General features: G+C 37.1%; 1 protein-coding gene across 2 annotated transcripts in view; it reads right to left on the bottom strand.

Annotated features, from left to right (window-relative positions):
• Positions 1 to 5,241: 5,241 nt before the first annotated feature.
• The window catches only part of SH3RF1 (SH3 domain containing ring finger 1), an 84,102-nt gene continuing 77,235 nt past the window's right edge, over positions 5,242 to 12,108 (bottom strand). For both annotated transcript variants that reach the window (XM_032108133.1, XM_032108134.1), the window contains exon 12: positions 5,242 to 7,978. In XM_032108133.1, the coding sequence (XP_031964024.1) occupies positions 7,810 to 7,978 (169 nt within the window). In that variant the 3' untranslated portion in view covers positions 5,242 to 7,809. The remainder of the gene's footprint in view (positions 7,979 to 12,108) is intronic.

The following is a 12,108-nucleotide window of genomic DNA, read 5'->3' as shown; positions in this document are numbered from 1 at the left end:
TGCGCTTGACAAAAGATACTTCTTGTACTGGTGGATTTTGGCATTACTCAATAGGAACAGGGCTGTGGGCTAATTAAATCATAGCTGCATGAGTACATTATTACTGTCAGCTATGAGACTGTGATACTTCATAGTCAAAACCAAACCTGTTACACTGATTGGCAAAAGTACGAAGAGAGCAGATGGAACAATTCCCACATCATCTCGTTCATCAGTAACACTCTCAACACGGAGTCCACACAACAAAGGTTTGCCAGCACAAACACACCACAGGCCTGCGACACATCCTCCTGACTGACCACTTCCCATCAGCGCGGCCTCTGCAGAGATGTGACAGCTCTCACAGCCTGGCTTTGCCCTCTGAGCTGTCGTGCAGCTCTGACAGCAGTTCATGCCATCAGCCCAGACTGTGCCTGCACTTGGGGGCTCTGGCGACACAGCTGTCACCAGAGCCCCCCCAGACACAGAACCAGCTAAGTTCTGTTGTGGTCCTCATCGCCCAACATCCAAACACTTGGTCACATCCACTTACAAACCTCCCTGACCTACTGTGGGAGAGGACTGCTAGCATCATTTACTATGGAATAGCATATTGTAAAATACAAAATAGCTGTGGTTGGACCAGACAATGTTTCACTGATCTCTGTAATTACAGGGCTGATTCTCCTCCCACCCGCTCCCCACTGGCACATTCACTGCTGACATGTCAGCCTTTACAAAGAGAACTGCGTAACTTTCCCAGACTCAGAAACTGATGCTCAAGCCTGCTGATCCTGTGCTGTAGAGAACAGCACACGGTGTTGAGAAACATCACCTATAGAATTTTATATGTTAGTAGTTAACTTTTCTTGGATCATCTAAGTGTTCACTAACATTGCCAAATCAGAGAAACAAATTACAAGAGCACTGTTGTGTTTTGCCATTATGGCCAAATTTTATCTGCGTTTGACAATAAGTTAATGTGGATTTCCTTAACGAGGAGTACTCTAAGTAAGGTAAAGAACAAATGAGAAATACTGTCTGCCATTTTCTTGAGAGCAGCTATGGCAGTCCTCCAAACAGTGACATGGTTGTGGTATGTACACGTGGACCACCTAAAATTTGGTCCTGAACCATTCTCTGGTTCTTCAGACAGAATTCCAAATGCCATCTTATTCTTGCTCTCTTTTTCCTATTTACTGGAGACATTCTCAACAGAAAATCTCCAGCTTTCTGAGAATTTTAACAGTCTGTGGCAGAAATAACCCATTCAGTATTAATAAATACACACTTGGTGCAAGTAATCAAGAATATCAAATGCCTAGGTAGGATGAGTACCCATTTTTTAAGCTTTTAAAATGTTTATCTCTTTGTATGTGTTCTTACCTTTCAAGAAAACATTCATCTTTACAAAGCCCAATATTACTTTATTTTAAAAACAATTAAACTTTATCCTTGTAAAAAAGCTATATCACAGATTTTAATTTACTGAATGCAAAGAATTTCAGTGACTGCAGGGGCAAATAGTTACTTGTGTACTAAAAACTTTGAAGTTGGATATCGGCATAGAGTAAAGCTTTGATAAGGAGCATGAAAATAAGGAGCTTTCCCTGATCTGTGTGTATTCAAAAGACACACTAAGACTGCCTACCAGAGGAGTGGAGAAAAATTCTTTGAACTGTAAACTTTTTAGAGCTAACATTCTTCAGCTTATTTAGAAGTTCAACCAGCTGAAATAAGAAATTTAACCTAGGGCACGTCCTTTGTTGTGGAGAACAAAGTCAATGACCACTTTAAAGTTATTCTGCTGCTGACTCATGTCCCCTCCCAAGCATTCGCAGATACACCATGAGAAAATACAGCAGCAACTTACCACAAAAGATTTTGGGACTAGCAGCTGTTAGCAGACCAAAGCCTACTAGGCCATTGTGGATCTGGAAATTTATAGGTTTGACTGAAAAATGAGAAAGTCTTCTATGATTTACAGTGCTGCTAAACAGCATCATCTTTGATCTAGTGCCTCAGCAGTAGCAGTGGGACAAACGTTTTTTGAGAGAAGCATAACACAGCCCGAATAGATTTGTATTTTCCAAGTATGAAAATCATCCAGCTCAGTTTCTTTCAAACATACTCATTCCTTTAGGGCAGATGAGATATTTTCCTTCACTATTTAACAGTAGGGGACATATTCAGTGTATGCCAGGAAAGTTTAATGAAATCAATGAAGTAGCACTGATTTGGAGTAATTGAGAATCCAACCATGTGTTCTAATGCCAAAGAATCTGGATATTTCTAAAGGCCTATATTGCTTTCCTTTGTGGGAAGAGGGGGGATGGGAAAGGGAGGGATGGGGAGTCAGGAATTAAAGTCCATTTGCTTTGTGAAATGAGGTTCTATCTAAGGTAGCAGAGACAAAAAAACACCTGCACAGATATTTTAAAATCCTGACATTTTTCTTTCTGCCTTTGTAATGGAAAGTGTATTTTGTCTTGATGTGCCAGCCAAATTTCCACTCTCTACACTCCTGCATGGCCGTTCTCACCACACTGAAATGAGAATGTAGCTAGTGTTTGGACATCCTGTGAATTGGTTTTGATCTGAATGACTACTAGATGCAAACATCAGAAGGCCTCTGGGCCATGTAACCTGAACCACGTGGGCACTAGAGTTGGGTGCACAGTGCAGCCAAGTGCTATTCATTTACATGTGCTAAGGGGAATTTTTAGAACTGTGAGTAATTGAAATCTGGGGCTAATGTCACTGTGTCTAAATTTTCTTTACTCCACTAAGTAGGAACAGTAGAGCAGTTAAGAACTGATTTTGCCACTTTTTAGCAAAATAATACAGCTGACAGGCAGGAGTATAGTAATAGGAACAGATAGATAATACTTTCTGAGTTCTGCTAATACTATGTAGAGTGTAACCACTCTGATTTGATAGGCCCACATGAAATGCTCATTATGCAACATTTTGAATGGCTTTTGCACATTGCACATTGGGTATTGCAAATTCATGTTGTTTTGTTCCTTGTACCAGGCTGATTCTGAACAAAGCGCTCTTTAGCTGTTAGAATGGACCAGCGAAGTCTCTCGCCCACAGAAGTCAGGCTCAAGGAGACTTCTCCTAGAAGGGTTTAGATGCTGATGATCGCATTTGGAGGCAGATTTAATCCATCAGAATCTATCTTTAAACTCACAAAAACCAGTCAGCCTTTACTTTGAAAGCAAGTTTTACACCACATACCTCAGAGGCACAGGAATCGTCAGTTGGCAAAGGAGGACACCTCAAGTTTTCAAGAGCAGGTGCTTACCTCAAGGTTGGGAACAAGTTTGTCTCCCAGAAAGTAAGAGCTATTGGCATGACACTGTGGAAGAAGAATGCATTGCATCTTGGTATGCATTTCCCAAGAGATTCAGTCCTCTAATGTTAGTGTTACTGCATAAAATATGTAGAAAGGGAACACTACCCTGTTTATTAATGCAAACCTGCAACTAAATTCAGAAACAGAGATGCTTAGTGTTGTATTTCAAATGTATTTGACAGGAGAACAGCAGTTGTTCTAGACACAAGCATGAAACAAATACAAGCTTAAGAGACTGGGTAAAGACTGAGGGCTGCATCTTCAGCCTTAGATATCCAAGTTCCTCTTAAGTCCTTTCACAGAGCTTGACTCTATTAACTAAGGCAAGATCACTAATAATTTAGTTAAGATTCAGGTCCCATATATAGGTCTTCCAAATCTTTTTCTCTTTCCCATTTTTCCCCACATCTAATGTCCATGTTCCCATCATTCATCATCACATTCTCAGCTCTTTTGTTCCTATATACAAATATTGCAAGTATGCCATTAAAAAAGAATTATTAGTAGTAGAAGTGGTGTTGTTGTTGATATTCAAAAGATTTATGACACTGGTTTCGTTCAAGTCAAGCTTCAAATCTGCTTAAGATGTGTTAACCAAGTGCAGGGAACAAGGATCTGAGCGTGATTTGAGAAGTATATATATTGCAGAAGCATGGTAGGAATCCAAAGAGTACTGGCGTATCCTACAGACACCAGTGGCATCAATTGTGCATGTATATGAAAGACTACACTGTAGGAGTTTTAGTAATCCCAGACACAAATCTTTTTAACTAACAAGTGGATTTTTGTGTTTCATTATTCATTATTCATCATTCAATGTGCACCTTTAAACGCATTTGCTTAAAGCTACTGGAAAGAACAAGCCAGATACAGTATTTTGCCAGCTCTCCGAAAAAAGTCAGAATGCTCAGAAGCCTTATTTTTCAGCCTATGCAAAACCAGCATAATTGTCATTATTGAGATAAGGCAGAGGTAATGAAGTGAGGGTGAACAAGATTTCATGTACCTTTGGCAAGCCAAATGTTAAACTCATATTAGAATTACTCAATAATTACAATACAAAACAAGAGAACAAACAAAAAAACCAACCCAAAGAAATAGCCTTACTTCTGCTACACAGCCACGATGTTTGTACTTTTCTCCTACGGATGCACTGATGTCAGACCACAGTTCTGAAAAAACAAATAAATCTTGCTTTTCAATATTCTCCATTCTGCATTTCTACAAATTGTGCTGCCTTCCCCCCTCTCCTCATCCCCCTTAGTTAAGGAAGGTTGGCTGAGATGCTCCTTCTTTCAGAGGGCACCCAATGCTGTGCCATTCACTGCTAGCACAATTTAGGTTCTGCTCGTCAGTCTTAACTGACACTGAGATTATCGCCCAAGTCCCAAACATATTTGCAAACAATTTTAGGATTAATTTCCACCAATTTTCCCAGAGGCCACATGTATATAGCAGACATGTAACCACATGCAAATCAAGGTCTCCTCATTAGCCAGTTGCTGCCTGACTGCCATGCCCAGAAACTTCTTCAGGCAAATGAGTCTCTTGCCACCCAACACTTCTACCCACAGTGGAAGTTCGGGCAGATGCTTCAGCCTCTCCCAATCTATGGCAGGTCTATTACACCAGGCACTTCTTCCTCCAGGGAAAGCAGTTTTTAACTATTGTGCACCTGATATGCTGTTGATGAGACTGTAGTTCCATCATGAACAGACTGAGATGGAGTTACCTACCTCTTCTGAAGTTACTCACTGAAATAAGGAGTTGGGAAAAGACCAGCCAGGTCCTCAGTTCTCTCTACAATTTTTGCATTATAGTCATCATTCCAAGCTTCTTACATTATGGAATCTGAAGACTTTTTCTCTGTGAGCAGAAATACCCTCCTAAGAATTCAGAAATTAAGTTCTGGTAGTTTTATTGTCAAATTCTTTACAAGTAATTTATGTTTAATGTTTGCATACACTATTTGCTGTAGCTGTTTGCTAAGAAAATATTTATTAGGATTGGAAGTTTAACATAGTAAATCAAACACTTAACATTCACTGGACTTCAAACATAGATATAAAATACCTTACAAAATTTTTTTATGGAATTACACAAAGCAAATGCACAGGGTTTGTCTGTTTCTACACTGAATTAATCCCAAGCCAAAACCAAAAAATAACCCCCAAAAGATCACAAAAAAAGGCATGATAAACTGCATTTTTGTCATTGTTGCACTGCTATGTAATAAGCCCTTTTTACAAACATTTACTCAATGTTAAAAAAAAATCAATTAAAAATGTATTCCATCTAACAGAACTATTGGATTAACAGCTGATTTTTAACTGACTTTACATCATGAAATTCTATTAATAGAGGTACCTTAGTCACTTAGTTTAAAATATGGAGAGCAGAGATAGAAAAAAATTAACCTTTAGTAGTCTTTAATATAAAATGCACTAAATTTTCCAAAATAAGATTACGACACACTAGTGCCAATTTATGCTGACAAAAACTGATATCAGCGTCTTTCTAACTAAAATTCATTTCACAAAACCTTTATATATTACATGAATATTCAAGTAAACTATTTAAAAGATTTAAAAATGCAAAAACTGGATGATACAGTGTTTAAGGGAGATGGTTAATTTGGGAATGCTGTCAGGTCCAACTATATATATTTATAGATATATTTTTTCTTATTTTTAAGACCATCATGATACTACCTGATATTGCAAGAAATCTCTGTCATTAACATTTGATATTTTTCAATGTATAAATTCAAGAAAATTATAAGGATTTAACAGATCACTGTTTCTGTGTACTGTGCGACACTGAATCACCTTACTGGCTTCCCTTTGTAAAGTGCTGAGTAACAGCCAAACTACATCAGATTTAAATGGATTTAAGTGGAGATGATGGTGCTCAGTGTCTTACAAAAAAAGAATCATCATTAAGTTGCTATAATCAAACAATAAAATAAAAAAAAAAAAAAGAAGTTCAGCTGAGTAGCGCTGTGTTCACCAGTGTCAAATCTCTAACAAAACCCTGAAAGACTAACAACATATTTCCTGCAGGCTGCATTCTTTATATCCATCAGCTGCAAGGAGGCTAAAAAAATTTATAAATGATTCAAACACTGGACACCTTCTCTGGTTGAAGGCAAGTTGCTCACTAGTTTTGGTCAAGTGGCTTTTGGGTAACTTTCAGAGAAAAATAACCCAGCAACAGGAAATTGGAATGGGAAATGCCAACCATGCACAGTTACATTACTGCAGGAATTGAGTAACACATGCAAGACAAAGAAAAAGTCAGAACATACCAAAGTAGCAATGGTTAAGAAGTTAGTAAAGTTTTCACAGTGTTTCATACAGCCTTTTACTTTAACACAAGTGCATCACTTACCACCACTACTGCTCAGACATTTTAAACATCTCTTGGCCATGCAGATCATTTTGAGAAGAAAACAGCAAATTACACGTCTTAGGCATTTTTAGACATTAAGTACAACTTAAAATTTTATTTTTATATTCAGTCTTATCAAACAGATGTTTTCAAGTTATATTCATCCTAAGTGTTGGGCTTTAACATTCCTTCCAATTTTGTTGGATCCTGAGCGCTAAATGCCCAAAGAACTGGCCAAATACACAAAGCTAAGCTTTGTTCAAATAGTCCAGTTACTACATGAACAGAAGGTATAGGGAATTTCTTGTTGGCACTCCTAAATTTCTTCTTTCCTAACCTTGAGATGATCCTAACCTTGAGATGGTTTTGTTCAGTTGTTCACATATATCTTTGCCTCCTGGAAACATTACTCTACTTGGGTGATTCATGAAGAAGTAAAAGTAGACTCAAGAACACCACTGACTTTTTTTTTCTCTGTCCAAAGAAGAAAATAAACATTTTTCCCCATTTGGCAAATTCTATTTGACGCCACATCACCACCACTCAACATTAACTCATACAACAGAGACTTACTCCACTGTCAGACACAGCAGGGGAAAAATGTCCAGAGGATAAATGGGAGGCTCTTTATCAGATATAATGCTTGCTCATAAGGAGAGAATCCAGCTTCCCCTTTGTTACTCTTTCATAAATTAATAATTTGTTAAAATCATAGTCACAAGAATTGTAGATATTACACAAAATTCAAGTTTAAAAAAAAAAAACCAAGAATAAATTAGTTACAGCCTTGTAAACAATTGCTCATTTATGTAACATACTTGGGGAAAAAAATTCCTCTATATAATAAATCAGACAGTACAAGGCACACATCACACTTAAGAATTCAAAGTGATAAAACCAGCAGATGCCTTCATCTCCTTTGTTCGCTGGTGTAATTGTGCTATAGACACTGTAAAAATATGTTGATTTTTGTTTACATTACAGTCATTTGAAAATATTTCATGACTGTGCTTTTTCTGGCAAAATATTTGTGCTATTTTACAGTACAGTATAATTTGGAGCTCTTGGAATGAATCTTCTCAAATGTTCTCTACAAAGCTGCCAGGGAAAAGGCCAGTCTTTCCATTTCGTTGCAGAGTGCCTTTGAACCAGCCATCCTCACGCTTTTTGTGTACAAAAACAATGTCACCTTCCTTAAGTTCAAGTTCTGCTTCGCTCTGGGGAGGATAGGATACCACAACTCTGTACCTGTGTAATTAGAAACAAAACACCTTCATTTAGGTTCTTTTTTTTGCCCCCTCAACCCCACTCCCCCCTTTTTTTTTAACCCGATACTTTTAAAAATATTTCTGTGCCTGTTGAAGAGTATGAACACAGGAAACTGTCTAGAACTGTTTGCTGAGTATGTAACAAAAGTACGTCTTGAACAGATAATAACAATAGCAACATAATAAATTTAAGACAAATTCATGCATCTCCTATGATTTTTTTTTCACCAAGATCCCTGTAAAAATACAGACAATGGTTAAACAACAGCAGGAAATTGTAAAAATTTTCTTCAATATAAATTTGCAGACTCTTTCAGTCAGTGTGATCGTAATTTTACAAGTGTATGTTTAATTTTATATTATCCCAGTGACAGCTCTTAAGGAAAGGCAAAGAACAAAAGGAAGAAACCAACAAAAACTATTAATTTGATTTGCTGTTTTAAATTATTTTTATTTTTCTTAGAAACTCTGGACACAAATGCACAACCTGTGTACTGCTATATTAAAAACTATATTCAACTCAACAATTTTCTTAACCACCTGACACAAAGAAAAGTGTATTTTTTGAGTCTGTCATAGTAAAATCACTTTTCAAGTAAGAGTGTATTAAAAAGAGGCTGCAGTCTTCTCTCTCTGTTTTTAAACATGGATAACACCACTCAATCTCTTCTACCGTAGTTCCAGTTCACATCAACCTAAAATTCTATTACTTCATAAATTAAGATAATTATCTTAATAAGCTTAAAATAATTTATTATTTTAATAGATTAAAATAAATTAATGATCTGATGAAAAGAAAAAATAACAGGATATAGTCTAGTAAAGGATAGAATGCCAATTACAGCTCAATACACACATAATAAAACAAGTTAATTCTGTAATATTGAAGCAGACAAAGATACTGTGTTATAGTAGAATGTTTTGCTTAAGAACATAAGAAACAAAAATGAAGTCTCACCATACAGTGAAAAGTATTCAGAAAAGAGTAGCTGCACTTTGTAAATAATTAAAGTCTCTTAGGAAATCGAAGTATAGCAAAACATATTTGGACTTAATTAGTTGTCAAATGTTATTTATTAGTGATTTATAAGCCATGGCTTTGTTTCAGTTATGGCAATCCCCAGATTTCAGAACACAGGAATTATTAGATTCATGCTTCATAAAAGCTACCAGGCCAATTACAAGATTTATTAGTGTGCAGCTCCACAATGCTCTGCATCCAACTTAGGCCTGCACTAACTTCTGCTGTAGGCAGCTTGGGTTTTAATGCTGACTTAGCAAATAAGAACCAAGTATTTTTAATAGACTGTAAGTTAAATTGAGACTGTAAACTGCTTGAGTTAAAACAATCGCCTCTACTCAGGCAGGACAAGGACAAGATAGGAAGGATGAAGAACTGCAATAAAGCTATGAAGAACTTCTACTGCTGTTAACAAGCAGGTTGCTCCCAGGCTGAAAATTAACCAGTACGCTACATAGCCTGGTAAAAACACAAGTTTGAAGAAAGAATACCTGCCTGCCTCCCCTTGCACTCTGTCAAACACTGCCCTGTAAACGTTTGACTTGAAATACACTTGTTTTCAGTTTCTAATTCTATCAGTAAACTCTATGCCCCCCTGAATTGATTGACAAGGCTGTTCTCTGCTGCTGCTTGCTCCCATCTTCTCTTTGCCCTCCCTGGAGGATCACCAGCTAGCACTCTGTTGTTCTAAGCTTTCCATACAGTGTCCAACAACCTCTGTAGTAATTTGGTACTTCTTGTTAAATTTTAGCTTCCCTACTATCTTGATATTCATCTTGAAATCTAGTGTCTAAAACAGAGCACAACACCCCTGGTTTTAAAGTGCTATTTTACTGTATTTTTCAATTTTTAAAAGAAGAAACCCATCAGGCTTTGTACCTGTAAATCACATGTCCTTCTTCAAATTTTATGCCACATTTTACATATCCTATTTGCCCAAAGAGAGGTGATCAGACCCAGACCCATCACACACTCACACAGCTGTCTATCCAGATCACCCTGGATTAGCTATAGAACAAAAACTACTTTTCCATTACTTATTTCATCATCTACAACATATTGCCAAAACTACCAATTTCATGCAGAATAAAAAGCTTATGCTTCAGCTCAAAAGTTCATTGCAAGGTCCCTGAAGAAAAATAATCATATTTACTAAGCATGACCTATGTTTTGGAAAAACATGTTCATTCCCACATGTTTGAATCTTCCAAAACACTTCCTTGTTTGTCTCCCTATTCAGTATTTGAAAATGTTTTCAATGTCTGAAGATCAAATTTGTAGGTATTTTGTGCTCACTCAATATTTTACATGCAACGAAGCTGTACAACTATGAAGTTTTTCCTTTCTTTTATTTTTCTTTGACTGTCTTATCACATTTTTACTAATTTTCAAAATATTACCCTAATTATTTTTAATCAGCTCATGACAAAAATCTTAGTATTATAAAAATAAAAGTACTTTAGCTTCCCAGAAGTAGCCAATATATTTGCCACTGGTTGTTTGCTGTATTTTGCTTAATGTGTCTGGCTATATCCCACAGTGCTTTTGCTTTGTATTTGTGAATTTATTTTTTATTTTGAAGAGGGTGGTGGTCTGTCTTCACAGTTCTCCATTCTACTTTTCATTTTTAATATTAGCATTTCTCACACTTTTCAGTAACATGGAAAAGATTATATCTTTCATGTGTTTCTCCGTTGCTTCTGTTTCACTGGACACAAAATACTGCTTTTATTCCCACCTAGTTGTGTTTGGGTTTTGGACAATTATTTGTGGTTTTTCTGATCAACAAGTGGATAATAATACTTTCTCACATGCAGAAAATTTTAGCTGAGAGAAACACAGAAAGTTGGAATTACTACCATTACACAAGTTATACTCGTAATTATTACTCAACTTCTTGATTTAGCTTTTTTCCCTTGCACTTAGAATTTTTACTTTCCAGCTCAAGTGAGCCCTGCTGTTGTGCAGCTCTTGTGTCTTCTGAGTGGGTGCCTTGACTCCTACAGATCACCAACGCCCATCGAGGGCAGAGTGAGTCTCAGCATCTAATTAACAGCATTAAATGGTGCCAGATGTGGTAAGGCTTGCTGCCCTATAAAGCCACTGGCCCGCTCACTGGGAGCAGATGTTACACCAGTCATTGTGTGGTAGATGAAATTACTTGGGGTCACTTTAATCAGAGAACAAAATTACTGCTTTTCTTTCACTGTAACTGGATGAAAGATTCATTTTATAATTTAGGATATGCAGTGACGTGTATTTAGGTTCAACTTCAAGTCTCTAACACCCTTGTGAAATGCTGGGTAGTTTATTATTACAATGCTGTCTATTTACTGTAAAATTAAAGGCTATTTAAGCAACATTTCCCTCTAAAAGAGAAAGCTCATGAAAAGAGCTTGAAATTTTCTTTTATGGAAAAAGTAAACTCCTCAGATAACCAAATTCCTGTATATTCATAGCACAGCATGTCTCACTCTGGGAATTGCAGGAAGTTGGGTTTAAAGACAGTGATCCTTGGCCTTGTCAGCACTGCATCAATACAAGAAATCACCCCAAGACAACCTTTGTACTGGCTGGAGAATCAGGAGAAATGACTGAGCCCCACTGCAAAGTCTCAGGTGAAGGCTTGGCTGAAATTTCTGTTAAACATCTCTGCTCCTTCTGTACAAGGAACATGGACCACAGCAAGCAACCAACCTAGTTCACAGGAGCAGAGTGAGTACAGGAATGGGAACTACAGAGCAGACCTGCAGTAGCAACACTGAAGAGAATGTCGTCATCTTGACTTCCTCTAAGTTAAATGCACAATGGTATTCAGTATCTGCAAACCCATGTCACAAAGAGCTTGTCTGCTACCAAACAAATCAAATGTCCATCCACTTATTTTGTATGGTTGGAAAAAAGTTCACAAGTTTGACTTCTCATTTTCTATAGAACATAAAGGAAAGACATATTCTAGGAAACTCGCAGTCCCAGTGAATGGAGAAACAGCGGGATTAGCATAAAAATCTGATACTGAAACATAAAGGAAGCAAGGAGTTTGGGGAAAATTCTGTATCCAAAACAGGAACATTTTCATGTGCTTTCCA

This window comes from Corvus moneduloides, chromosome 5, assembly GCF_009650955.1.
Source record: "Corvus moneduloides isolate bCorMon1 chromosome 5, bCorMon1.pri, whole genome shotgun sequence".
Taxonomy (NCBI): Eukaryota; Metazoa; Chordata; class Aves; order Passeriformes; family Corvidae; genus Corvus; species Corvus moneduloides.
The sequence above is the reverse complement of the archived record's forward strand: the minus strand, read 5'-3'. Positions and strand labels throughout refer to the sequence as shown.